At 38.8% G+C, this 12,515-nt stretch overlaps 1 protein-coding gene across 1 annotated transcript in view; it reads right to left on the bottom strand.

Annotated features, from left to right (window-relative positions):
* The window catches only part of KIF24 (kinesin family member 24), a 29,691-nt gene that overhangs the window by 12,437 nt on the left and 4,739 nt on the right, over positions 1-12,515 (bottom strand). Inside the window, exons 3-8 of the mRNA XM_054652640.2 lie at positions 10,931-11,558; positions 7,511-7,700; positions 6,177-6,274; positions 4,676-4,891; positions 3,483-3,570; positions 1,406-1,527 (exon numbers count right to left, since the gene is read on the bottom strand). Of these exons, the coding sequence (XP_054508615.2) occupies positions 1,406-1,527; positions 3,483-3,570; positions 4,676-4,891; positions 6,177-6,274; positions 7,511-7,700; positions 10,931-11,544 (1,328 nt within the window). The 5' untranslated portion in view covers positions 11,545-11,558. The remainder of the gene's footprint in view (positions 1-1,405; positions 1,528-3,482; positions 3,571-4,675; positions 4,892-6,176; positions 6,275-7,510; positions 7,701-10,930; positions 11,559-12,515) is intronic.

The following is a 12,515-nucleotide window of genomic DNA, read 5'->3' as shown; positions in this document are numbered from 1 at the left end:
ATTGGAAATATCTGAGATACCAAAGTAAGCATAGGAGCAGGAACCGTGTCAGAGCATCTTAACATTAAATAATATAAAGTGTAGTTACATGTGATGACAGTGCTCCACAGTTTAATGGATAAGCTGTGTAAAGTACAACACATTCATCTTTCCAGGTAATCACTGTGTTTTTAGTTTCCTAAGAAGAGGGCTAAAAGAAATTGTAAATGTTTTGATTTCTCCTTCCAGGTAAAACAGACAACTGCCATGTCAAATGGAAAATCAGGACAACAGGAACAGAAATTTCCAGTGTAGCAAGTAATACACTGAGCTTTCAGTGATCCCTGCTGTTTCTTTCCACAGAACTCCAGTACTCCCTTTCACATTCCCTAGCTCTGGGTGCCAGCTGCTGTACTGACTGTGGCACTGTATCTTTGTCTTTGTCCTTCCTCTTTTTCTGCAACACCCCTGACTTTTTTTATTGGCACATCTTGGCACCCTTCCATCAGTTCAGCTCCACCTCCCTTTCAGACACACAAAACCCCCCCAGTTCAAATGCCACACCTACATAAACCTCTATACTTTTATTTCTAAGCCTGCCTGTTCTGTCTTTTGCTCTCTTTAGTGTTTGTGGCCCTCCCATTTTGCCTTGTGTTCAAAATTGGATCCTGGGAAAGAAGACAGTGTGGTAGCTAATGGAAGGAGGCGTTAGCAGGATTTTGTGATACTTGGCAGTAATGCAGATGCACAGACATTCTTCCTCAGACCTATTTCTTGAGGTTGTTTACTCTGGAGAAAAGATGACTGAAAGAGATACAATTCATTTTTGAATACATAAAGTGGATGCCACAAGCGTAAGTAAACTGCTCTTTCTGTCTGCTGCAGATAGCATCAGAGTCACACACTCAAATTATCATGGAGGTTTATGTGAGGTACTCTGATTCTTCTGGCCAAAGGCAAACATTTGTTGTGGAATCATCTCCACCTGGGCTGGTCAACCCACACTCCTTTTGTAGTTAATTACAGGACAGAAATGCTTTGAGGGGCAAATGCACCTGACATAATTTACTGCAAGGATCCCAGAAGTGGCAATTTCATTCTATTACTTCAAAGGTGGTTAGGTCACATGTGGATAAGTACACTGAAGGTGTCTATCTTTAGCCAAATTAAACACTGAAGATGAGGGGATGGATTTGATTGTCAAACTCCTTCACTGGAAATTTGTATGAACAATTTTGACAAAGCTCTTGCAGATGTGCCTAAAACATTCTCCTTGGAAACAGAGAAAGGACTGTGGAACTTTTCGTAGTCCCTTTTAACCCTGTCTTCTAATTTAACTGACACCTATGCACTAACACCTCCTCTTTGTCTCTTGGATGTCCCTGGGCTTGACATCAGCACTGAGCACTTCTGCTTCTGGTCTTACCTCCCAAATGCCCTGTTGCTTGTGTCTTTAATTTGAATTTGGATGATAGCATGAGACCGAGAGGAATCGGAGTTGACAGCAGTAACTCCTGTGCTACGTTCTTTTCCCCCCTTCAAAATCACCTGCAAAATAAGGGGACAAAATCCAAATGAATTGCAAATAAAACTACAATTTCACAGAAAGATATCTTGTCCTCACAAGGTGAGGAAACATTGTGAGGAAAGGTGCATTACAGCCTTAAGATTTGGTGCAAGGCAGTAGAGGTAGACTGGATCCCTTCCAATATTTCTTTCAGAGCTTTCTGCATGGACTTGCTCGTAGTGACACTACAGAGCTTAAAGAGCTACACTGCTTAAAGAGTTACACTGCTAGTAACAATCTGTTGCATCACACACTCACTCATATTTGCAAAATATTCAACTTATAAAATTAAATTCTTTCTTATATTGCTGGCATACTTTTCTAGTACTACAGATACAATCTAAGAGCCTTAAGAGATTGACCATTTTTTGTGTTCTTTTAAAATTTTACTTTCTCTTGTAGTAGATGAGTACAGTTATCCAGAAAGTCACACACAAATTCATGAACTGCCAAAACCTTTCTAAATTTCCAAAACTAAAAAAAAAAAAAAATTATGCCAGAGTAAGGAACAAATTTAAAAGATTAATTATACTCAATAAAACATTAAAATAAGAAAACAAGGAAGGAAGGCAAGGCAGAAGGATAAAGGCTCCTTCAAGATAAAAATCTGGATAATTCTTTTTTGAAAACTTTAAAGGACTGTTGCAGAAAGTCTAACTTGACTGCAGCAGGACATTCATAGAAAAGCCATTAATTTTGCTTCTGGCTGCAAGAACAAATCAAAATACTGCCTAGCAAAATCAATACATTCTCAGCTGATAGATGTGAATTATTCATGCTTTTCAGTGGCCAGTTCTCAACGAGTAACATAACCACCCACTGCAGCTTCTGAGCTTTATATCAGTGCTAAGTGAAGACAATTTCTGAATCAAAGCCAACATCAATGAGTAGTAACTAACCAGGGATGTGTTCAAAGCACCATAGAATATATTTCCATATAGCTGTTGCAGAATACTCAGAAGTTCTGAGTCAAGCCAGTGACATTTCTGTTTTCAAAAGGCACTGTGAACAATGTATTTTTTCCCCCCAGGATAGCAGTAAAAATTAAGTAATTTAATAGCTCTTCTGTGTGTGGAATGTGATAATACCAAGGAATTGCAAATCAACCATGTAACAAATTTGCACTCTAACTCACAGAGGCATCATCAGCTTGTCCTGAAGCTTGCAGTTAATGGGAAGATAAACAACTAAATTAAGTGCAATATCAGTGGACAACATTATGACAATTTTAATGAGCCAGTTACAGTATCAGGCACTTGTAATGACACTTCCTTACAAAAAAAAAAAAATTAAACTGTGCAAAGTCAGACTAAATAGAAAGTTGATTTAATCAGCTTGCTTGCTGCAGGACAATAAAGAAAATTTGCCAGTGTCCTTTTAGGGCTCAGCCAGGTAGGGAAGAAAACTGAAGCCTTGTTCTTGGTGAATGTTAGCTACTGTTTAAAGATCTTCATTTTACTTGGCTGTTATCATGCACACACATAAGCAGTATTTTAATCCTAATTCAGACAAAATATGTCAATCTTAAGTATTTTCTAATGTCTGTTTCTAATAATTTTCAAATTTATATATTCTGTGCAAAAACCACATATCTTTTATATACAAAAATCTAAGTTCATAGACCCACAAGACACCACACTGAGAGAAAATACATATCCAGCTTTCAAGGTCCCTTACTGGGATAATATTTAACTTCTGGAATCTTTCCCTATGGAATGGCAGCAGAAGTGACAGCTGTTAGCGTGTGGCTAACACAAGAAACAGCAATAAAGGCACTTTTAATAGAGCCCCTTGGTGCCTTGCTGGGGTTGTCAATTTCAGGGCCTTAAACAGGAACATACACTTGTGCTACACAGTAAATAATCTCTGTAAGTGACACACCTCACAAATAAGCAAATTGGGCTGCAGAAGACAAAGAACAAATCCCAAACATTACCTCCAACAGCTCATCTACAGAATCCACCTGAACCTCCCGCAGTCCAACGATCTGAACGACATGCTTGCCGTCTTCTCTTGCAAAAAGTCTGACAAGAGAACAGTGTAAAAAAGAAGATCTCTGAAATCTTAGAAAGCAGCAATGAAAACACACGTCCGTGCTGTGACACTGAGAAAAAGCAATCAAGGCTACTGACAAGGGAGAGGCCCTGCTGTCATTAATTTATTTTCAGAGCTGAAGAGATACTTAATTTATAACAAGTACCACTGACATTTCACTGCTCAAGAGACATTACTAGTGCACTTCTGCTAGTTCAAGAATATAATAAAGCAGGGAAGTAAATTACCACATTTACATGTTAAGAGTTCCTGTCTCCCTTTAAACTACATCTCAGGCTCCTCTAAGTCCTCATCAATCTGTAAATTTTGTTCTATTCATATTCCAATGTTTTTTGCACAGGATTTTAAAGCAGCTCCTACAGCCTTAGAGTCCTATTTCAGCATCACCTCCAGAGGCTTGCTGGGCTGAGTCACTGGGCTGCCAGGCAAAGGTGCCCAGGGAGAAGGTGAGCAGGCTCTGCAGAGTCCAGCACTTAGGAGATCAACAGGATCTTCAGAGACTGGACTGGCAAGAGCCAAATCCCCACTGGCACAGCAGGAGGGACAGCCAGAGTTACTCCCCAATGGCTGACACACAACAGGCTGTCCAAACAAGTTGTGGATGTCCCATGCCCAAAAATGTTCAAGGCCAGGCTGGATGGGGCTTGGAGCAACCTGGTCTAGTGGAAGTTGTCCCTGACCAGGGCAGCAGAAGTGGAACAAGATGATCTTTAAGGTTCCTTCTCAAAATGTTCTATGATTTTAAGACAGGAACTTCTGGCCACAAGAAGCTTGTTTCTCTTCCTATGGATGTCCAGCTATTATCTTATTACAGTGTAAGCAAGAGCCTGAGCTTGTATCTCAAACCAGTCCTTATTTTTGTCCCAAACAACAAACCAGGAGTCCCTATCAATGTCACAGTATCTACTGTCAGATCTTGCTATCCTCCTAAAGTATCTCCAGTGAACAACCCTAATTAAATATATAACATTTACTATAAATGCTAGTATGTTAAATGTAATCACATGAAAACAGTAATTGATTTCCAAACAGTAACCAACTGATTCACAACCACAGGCTTGTAGGAAATCATACCTTTGCCTTCCATTTAGCAGGTCATAAAGGTGTCCACAGTAGATCTCATAAAAACTGATCAGAACCACTAGCTCTTTCCTGGATGGTGATGCTTCCAGGTACCTAAAGATGTCCTGGGCAGCCAGGGCATAGAGTCCTGGGTTCCGGTGATTCCCTATCATGGTGTAAGTCTTGCCAGCACCAGTCTGCCCGTATGCAAAGCAAGTTGCATTGCCTCTGTGAAGACAGCATATGTGTTTAGTGACATATCTGATTCATTCATATCTATTAAATAATATTCTGTAATGCTGGTATCTATCTATAGCGGCCCCTTAGCAATGAGGTTTGGTCTGCTACCCTCTCTGGGAAAATGCAGGATGCTTAACAATGATTTCCAGGTATACCCTATGGAGATCTGACGTGGCACAAGGTACTGGCTCTCTTCCTTTCTTTCCTTTCCCTGCCCCTTTTAAAGAAAAGACTTTGTACCTGGCTCAGTACTCCTGGCAGAGGAATGGGTAAAAATGTAGGGCTGCAATAATCACAGTGAACAATTTCTTGCCAGTTTAGATTGCAGACTGGCCTCACCATGGTGTCAGATTAAATGAATGCTGGCAGGAGGAATGGAAAAGTAAGGGGAAGCTGGGAAAAAAATAGCATAATTTCTTCTGGTGGCATTACTGGACTAGCAGAATTGTGGCTTTAGTGATTATTACACAGCAAGGTACAAGCCTCATTCTCTGTTCTCACTTTCCTTTTCTCAAGAGCATGATACTCTGTCTCTGTTGATGACACTTGGAGATTTTCAGTAACAGAATGCTCCATTTTGTTAATTTTCAGTATGGCTATGTCATATTTTCCTTCAAAGACTCAAAGTAATTATATTCAAGTATATATTCCATATATATATATATATATATAAAACCTTGCATAGCAATAAGATGCCTCATGTAAAACCACCATAAATGTCCTATTAATCAGGAAGTATGTAATTACAATTAAAACTCTAAGCAAATATAAATCAATAGAAATAAATCACAAGGTTATTCATAATTTCTATTACCTTGTGAACTGTACAAATACATATAAAAATATCTCTCAGTAGTCTCAGGAAAGAGACTACTCTTTCCTGAGACATTATTATCTGTAGAGAAACATTATTTCTCTACAGATGAGTGTGCTCTTCCACACAGGAGCCTTTGTTAGAGTGAAGATGAGAGCTCAGAAATCCTGGGACACATGTTTTTATTCTAGGCTGACCATGCTGTCACTTTGTTGCAACTGAGTTCAATTTAACCTTCTTCTGTAATTGAGATTTGTCACTTAGCGTGAAGAAAGTTTTCCTTGATTTACTTTTGTCAAAATTGCAATCAAAGATATTCTGAAAGGGGGAAGGCATGTGGCAAACGTGAAATCAAGGTACGTGTCAAAAGATGAAAAGCATAAAGCAAAATTCAGGCATACACATAAAACTGGAAAACAAGAAAACATAAAATAACCAATGTAAGCACTGATGCCCTACCCGTTAAAAATATGCTGAATGAGAGGATAAGCTGTCTTCATGTACACATCCTGATTGGTACATGACTCCTCGAAGACTTCATCAAAACAAAAAACATGCTAAAAAACAAAGATAATCTTTACATGAGCATGAATATGTTTCACATCCCCTCCAACTCCATTCAAAGGTAAAATGAAATAATGAAAGTCTTTCGAGTGACTTCATATGGCTTTGGATTAGGTAGAGAGCGATCTAGCACACTTAATATGCAGCACAACTCATGTAGGAACACACCAGTCAAGAGATTCAGGGTAGGGGAAAAAAAAGAAAACAAAAATGCCTCAATTTCCCATCACTCTGAAGCATAACATGCCAGAGCCTTTTAACAAGAAACAAAAAAAAGCTAATTAAAGAAAACCTATTCATGAAATTAATCAGTCTACAGAAGTACTGTCAGACTGTAACAGAAAAAGAACTGAGAGTCAACTCTTGACTCTCTCAAAATTAGTTCTCACTTGTGACTTAGTTGTGATTAATTGCCTCTGTTCTTAAAAAGTTTTGTGCCAGAGAAGAAAGAAGCTGCTCCTAAGCAAAGCTACATTGTCTGAACTCAAAAGGGGGCAAGAAAATCAAAACTTCCCACACTCCAGATCAGACTCAAAGAAGCAGGGTCTGTGGAAATGATTCAGCATGTGTCCCACTGTAAAAGGTGGCACAAGAACAGGGCCTGAGAGAGATCTGAAATTTTACCAGATACTTTAAACAGTTGTTACCAGGGCCCAGATTGTAAAAATAACAGTCAGGAGAGCAAGAATAGCTTGCTGCCTCTACAAATCAGTTCTGTTCCTGGTGTTGTCAGTCACAAGTGAGAATTTGAACTATGACAGCACAAAATATTTGGGATTAAGAGACAAAGACAAACGGGAACTTAATTTTCAAAAGCATTTGAGAAAAATGGAAGGGACAGGACGAGGGTATGTATGATTCATTGAAACAGACCTCCTACAATGCTTAAACAGTGGAGAGGGAACTCACTGAAGTACCCTGAAAAGCCATCAGCAGGCACTTCTCCTGCAGCAATGGCATGTAGCAGAGGGCTTATTTTGCCACGTACAAAGTTCCAAGAGACATACTTCTAGACCTTAAAATTCAGGGCTCAGGTTTGCTGGTACAGTCTGGCATAAATCAGAAGCAACTCAAATACAGACAACTCTGAGCTAAATCAAAAGCCCACCACCTATTTCAGTATAAGAAATACTAATAGTCCTTTTCTGTTTTTCCTCATGGAAACTCCAGCTTTACCCTTCCACGCAAGTGACTGGCCCATAAACACAACCTTCAATGCAGGACGTTACCTGTAAAATGTATTGTGTAAGATCAACTGCCTCCTTCTTCTCGTGGAGAAGTAGGGTTTCCTGATCTTTCACTGTGATTATGTTTGCCTCCCCACGTCTCTCCTCCCTCACGCAGAGAGGACGTTTTCGGACACACACTCTGATTTTTTCACTCTCTGTCCATGGAGTCTCTTTGTCGAAAGTATTGGATCTACAATAATAATGGAGGTCCACATTTTAAAATTAAGTTACAACAGAATCTAGAATACGCCTGAATTTGTTACATTTACCACAGAATATTTCTGCTCTTAATGCCTATCAAAAAACTCCATAACACACCTCATTTTTACATGATGCAGTATCTAATGATTTTTCCTAAACAGACTGATGCTTCCTGTATGCTTCTGATAAAGGAATAGTTATGTTTGTACAGCTACACTCCTGAACTTGCTGCTGGACTGACATATTTTCAGTTGTACACAAACATGAGATGGAAGCTGACATAATATCCAAGATAATGTAATGAAATTTATTCTTGTGCAATTATTTGCACTCACAATTAGTCACTTAATCATGTACAATGAAAATATGAATAGATCTTGAAAAGGAAAATATACAATACTTAGCTGCTTTTCCTCTCACGCTGGACTTTTTTCTTCCCATTATAGATTGTTCCAACTGGTTACAAATAAATGATTCAAACTGGCAAACCAGATAGTATCACCATGTTCCTATTCAGCTCAAAAAAAAAAAACAACTGATCTCATCCTTGTCTCCCCTTTGGTCTTTTTTCATAAAAGGGTTATGTGGTTTTAGACCATAAACAAAGTTGTGCTCTTATGTTTCAGCAATTTTACTTCAGTCCCCTTCCAGACATCTCAGAAACAGGAGGTAATTTCATGTTTCATTGATTAACCTGCTGTGTACAGCATTTTGTGAATAGAATAGGCTTGAATTAACCAAAGTGTATTCAATATATCTCCCCCTTCTCCAAGCTGTCTTCAGCCAAATCGGTAACAATTTTCAGCCTGGATTTGCATTTCAAATAATCAAGCCCCAACTTGCCCAAAAGCAGTGTTTCTGCCACACTGTCCAGGTGCCAAAATCTCTTAGCATAGCAACTGAAAACTCATATATACCAGTTGTCTAACAAATTGTAACCACACAAGTAACTCAACATCTCATTAACATCCATATGCTTGTGGTATCATTGCTGTTGTGGTCCATGATTCCCCAGAAGCACATGAGATGAACATTTAAATCTCAAGATATGTCTTTGAAGACCACACATGAGCAATCTTCATTTGTCACTAGACTCCCTTTAATTTTAGTACAGCTTTCCCGTGCAGTCCAGGATCAGGCTGTGCATTTAGATGGAAAATTCTTTTGTTGGGAAAGAAAGGCAATGACACTTGAAATAAGATGCTTCGTAAGCTGGTGTGAGCTTATGCATATCACTAGGCACCAAATGTTGTCCAACAAATGATCAGAAGCTCTGAAGTTTAATTCTTGTGCCAGAGGGTGTAATTGGTGACCTGCAGCAAGAGCCTGTTGTGCTCTAAGAGCTTGAAGCAGAAAGGATTGCAGTATTTGGAGGAAAAAAAACCCTGAAAATTTAGAGACTGTTAATGAGAAAAAAGGAATATTTTTTTCTAGTACAGAGGAACAATTTTGTTGAGTATATTTTGTATGGGAACAGAATGCACATTAATTCTATATGCTGAACCCAAAGTTTGTATTTCTTACTAACTCTTTTAAAATATAAATTGTATTTTACAATAAAATATTTTTTCATTACTAGGCAAAAAAGTCAAACAACAGTCATGACACAGATCATCAGAAATCTAACTGAATAATAGGTCAGAAGGACAATTATGTCTTTGCATAATGAAGTTATTTGCTGTGGGCAAGTTCAAAATAAATTTGAACACATTAAAAGAGCTCTTTGTCCTTCTCCTATCTGAAATTGTATCTGTTTTCCAATATTTCTCATAGATGAGACTAGGTGAGCCTTCACAATGGTCAAATCACAAGGTGCCACGGGAATGGATGGATTCAGCAAAGCAGTTAAGCACTTGCAAAACAGGAATCAAACCTGAGTGTAAGCATGCTGCTCCAAGCCTGCCTGAAATGCACAACTCTCCAAACACGAGAAAATTAAGTGGAGGCATTTCAGGAGGAGGATGCAGAAAGCCCATGAGATGAGCCATTAATACTTAGTACAGAAGAATGTGCTTGCAAAAGAAGAGAACAAGGAAAGAGAGAACAATGAAGAACATGTCTCTATTGCAGGATTAAAAATCTTTAACTCCTTTACTTAAGGCATTAGGTTTAATAATGTATCATTTTTTAATTTGCCAACATTATAAATCCTGTCCTTTTAGCTGCACATTGGCTCATCTTCCTGAAGAGACAGAGAATACACCCAGATATCAATATATATTGGAAGTTAGTACACTTCTCCAGAAGGTGGGAATGATTTTTTTTCCAGCCAAGGAGAGTTATAAACCTGTCTTGCCTTTCACAGTTCAAGTGCTCTACTTATTATGTCACCTTAGTACTTTTCCACCGTGGCAGCAGCATCTATCCCTCCAGGCTACATGCACTCCAGGGGGGAGCTGTAACTGACACCTCAACTCCATGGATCTTTCCCTGTACCAAATCTTTCTCCACAACCTTCCCAGACCACACCTAACTTCATAAAGCTACCTCTTTTCATTGCATATTAACTACCATGACTGCATTGCAAAAGCTAGATACTGGTATTACATGGGCAGAGGCGTACATGATCTGCTGGTGAATCAGGAAAAAATATTTAGTGCTTTAAAAATGTTGCCAGGGTAGATTTACCAGTGGTTCATGATAACCCCAGCCCCTCCAGTACCAAACACTGGGAAAAGTATGGAAGTTACACATCACATGCCTAGGGAGCAGCTGCAAGGCATCCCTCTCACCACCAGGTCTGTAACCCTTCCCAGCTGCATTCATTTTGCTTCCTTTTAAAGCTTTAGTTCACAGATTTCTTTATAAACAAATATAGCCATCACAGCTTGTATCCTTTTTACCAAGAAAAGCTTGACAAATTTAACAATAGGCAATGCTATATTTTGGAAAAGTAATGTTTTAAAAAATAGTCCCATGGAAGGACAAAGATTGGCTCAAATACCAAGAAAAGAAAGCCTTAAATCCTGAAAGACAATAAAGACTATTCTTAGACAACCTTGGTGAGTAGCAGCTGGTCAAATTCAGATGATTCCTTCTATAAGACTCGGAGAGTTGGAAATGCCTATTAATATCTCTCTTGTCTGTAAGACTGCATTGCTCTGTAGTGCTTGGATTGCTTATTTGGAGGTGAGGAATACAGATTCTGCTCCACAATTAAGAAAGAATCAATTATGACTAACCTGAAGTATTAGCAAAATAAAGGTGAGTGATTTTTACCTGATACAGGAATGAGGTAGTCCATAATTATACCCTGAAATATGAGTTACTCTTTGTACAGGAGGAACTTCAGAATCACCCAGGAGAGGAGCAATATCATCAGAAACTGTTGGACAGCTCAGGTCATTTTTTGAACCTATTCCAGCAATATTTAGGTCTCTTCTAGTTAATCTGATCGGTTCTGGATTGTGTGGTGGGATGTGTCCCAGCATTTCCCCTACATTGTCCTTCTCTTCATCGGCACTGAAATCAGATGACTGATACAACTCCGGTTCAGAGTCTTTAACTGTTCCATCATTTTCTCCACAAAAGGACTCGAAACGCAGCTGTCTACGGGGTCCTGACTTGGTCACCTGAGGCTGAATGAAAAGGCCATGTGGTTGAAAATCCTGCTTGCTTAGGTTTGCAGTGCCTTCTTGTTGTGTAAATTTGATTATTCTAATGAGGTGGAAAAGATGTTTGCGGTCATTTATGTCATGGACCCCCAGTTTGGAAAAATCTTCCATGGAAACCTCGGCAAGCTCATCAATTGTCTGAACACCAAAGGCAGCAAAGTGGGGATAGTATTTTTCAAGTCCTGCTTCACAAAGGCATTCGTAAAGGCATGATGCCATCTTCAACCTAGAGCCTGCAAGAAATCAAACAAAATAAACATTAGAATAATATGAAACACCACATCTGACAAAGTTACTAATGAAGAAACTGCACGTTTACTGATGCCATTACTTGCAGTTAGGCTAGAAGCTTGTTTAACTCCAAGTTTACCATACACTAGACTGACAAACACAAAAAAAAAATAGCCATAACAACAATAAAGTAAAACATGAAACACATCTTTTATCCATGAAACTGTATTTTAAAATTATATACAATGTACAACATGTAAGAAATGCACAAGGCAATATTACTCACTGCCACAGAGTTCCTACACGCCTGATGTCTACTTGATGAATGCCACAGCTACTGAAACCCTGTCCTCAAGCTATAGAATGTAAAATGCCTAATTTTAGACAGTCAATTTAATATCAAGGCACATGGTCTAACATGGTTCAGCTACCCCTGGTTAACTAACCAGAGAAGAAAAAAATTGCATTTGTCCTCACCTCAAGCTGCCTAATTACGACCATTCATCTTACAGATGAACTATAGCAAAGCTGCAGTTTTGTTGTGTACCTTTCTCTTTTATGCCATGAATCCTCTGAGCATTTCTGAGTCTCATTGACAGAAAAACCAAAAAAACAATTCTGCAAAATCTGAAAGACAGCAATTCTCTAAATCTATATATGCCACTGGAATGCCATACTTGCATTCCTTGGAAACCCAAAAAAGAAACATGAATCACTGAAAAGTATACCCCAAATCCCCCAACTTCTTCACTTATGTCTTACTGGCAATGCATGGTGCAGCTGTCTGTATCCCGACGGACTAATATCTGCAGATATTTTTACTTCTTCCATAAAACACAAAAATGATAGCACTTCAAGTGTTTGCTGCCCACTGCCTTCTCATATCTTTGTTCAGTCTAGGACCTTAGCAAATACTGCTCTGACTCATGTTTGGAGGTCACAGTAAGACTCAACAAAAA

The sequence above is a fragment of the Agelaius phoeniceus genome, chromosome Z (genome assembly GCF_051311805.1).
Source record: "Agelaius phoeniceus isolate bAgePho1 chromosome Z, bAgePho1.hap1, whole genome shotgun sequence".
Lineage (NCBI taxonomy): Eukaryota > Metazoa > Chordata > Aves > Passeriformes > Icteridae > Agelaius > Agelaius phoeniceus.
The sequence above is the reverse complement of the archived record's forward strand: the minus strand, read 5'-3'. Positions and strand labels throughout refer to the sequence as shown.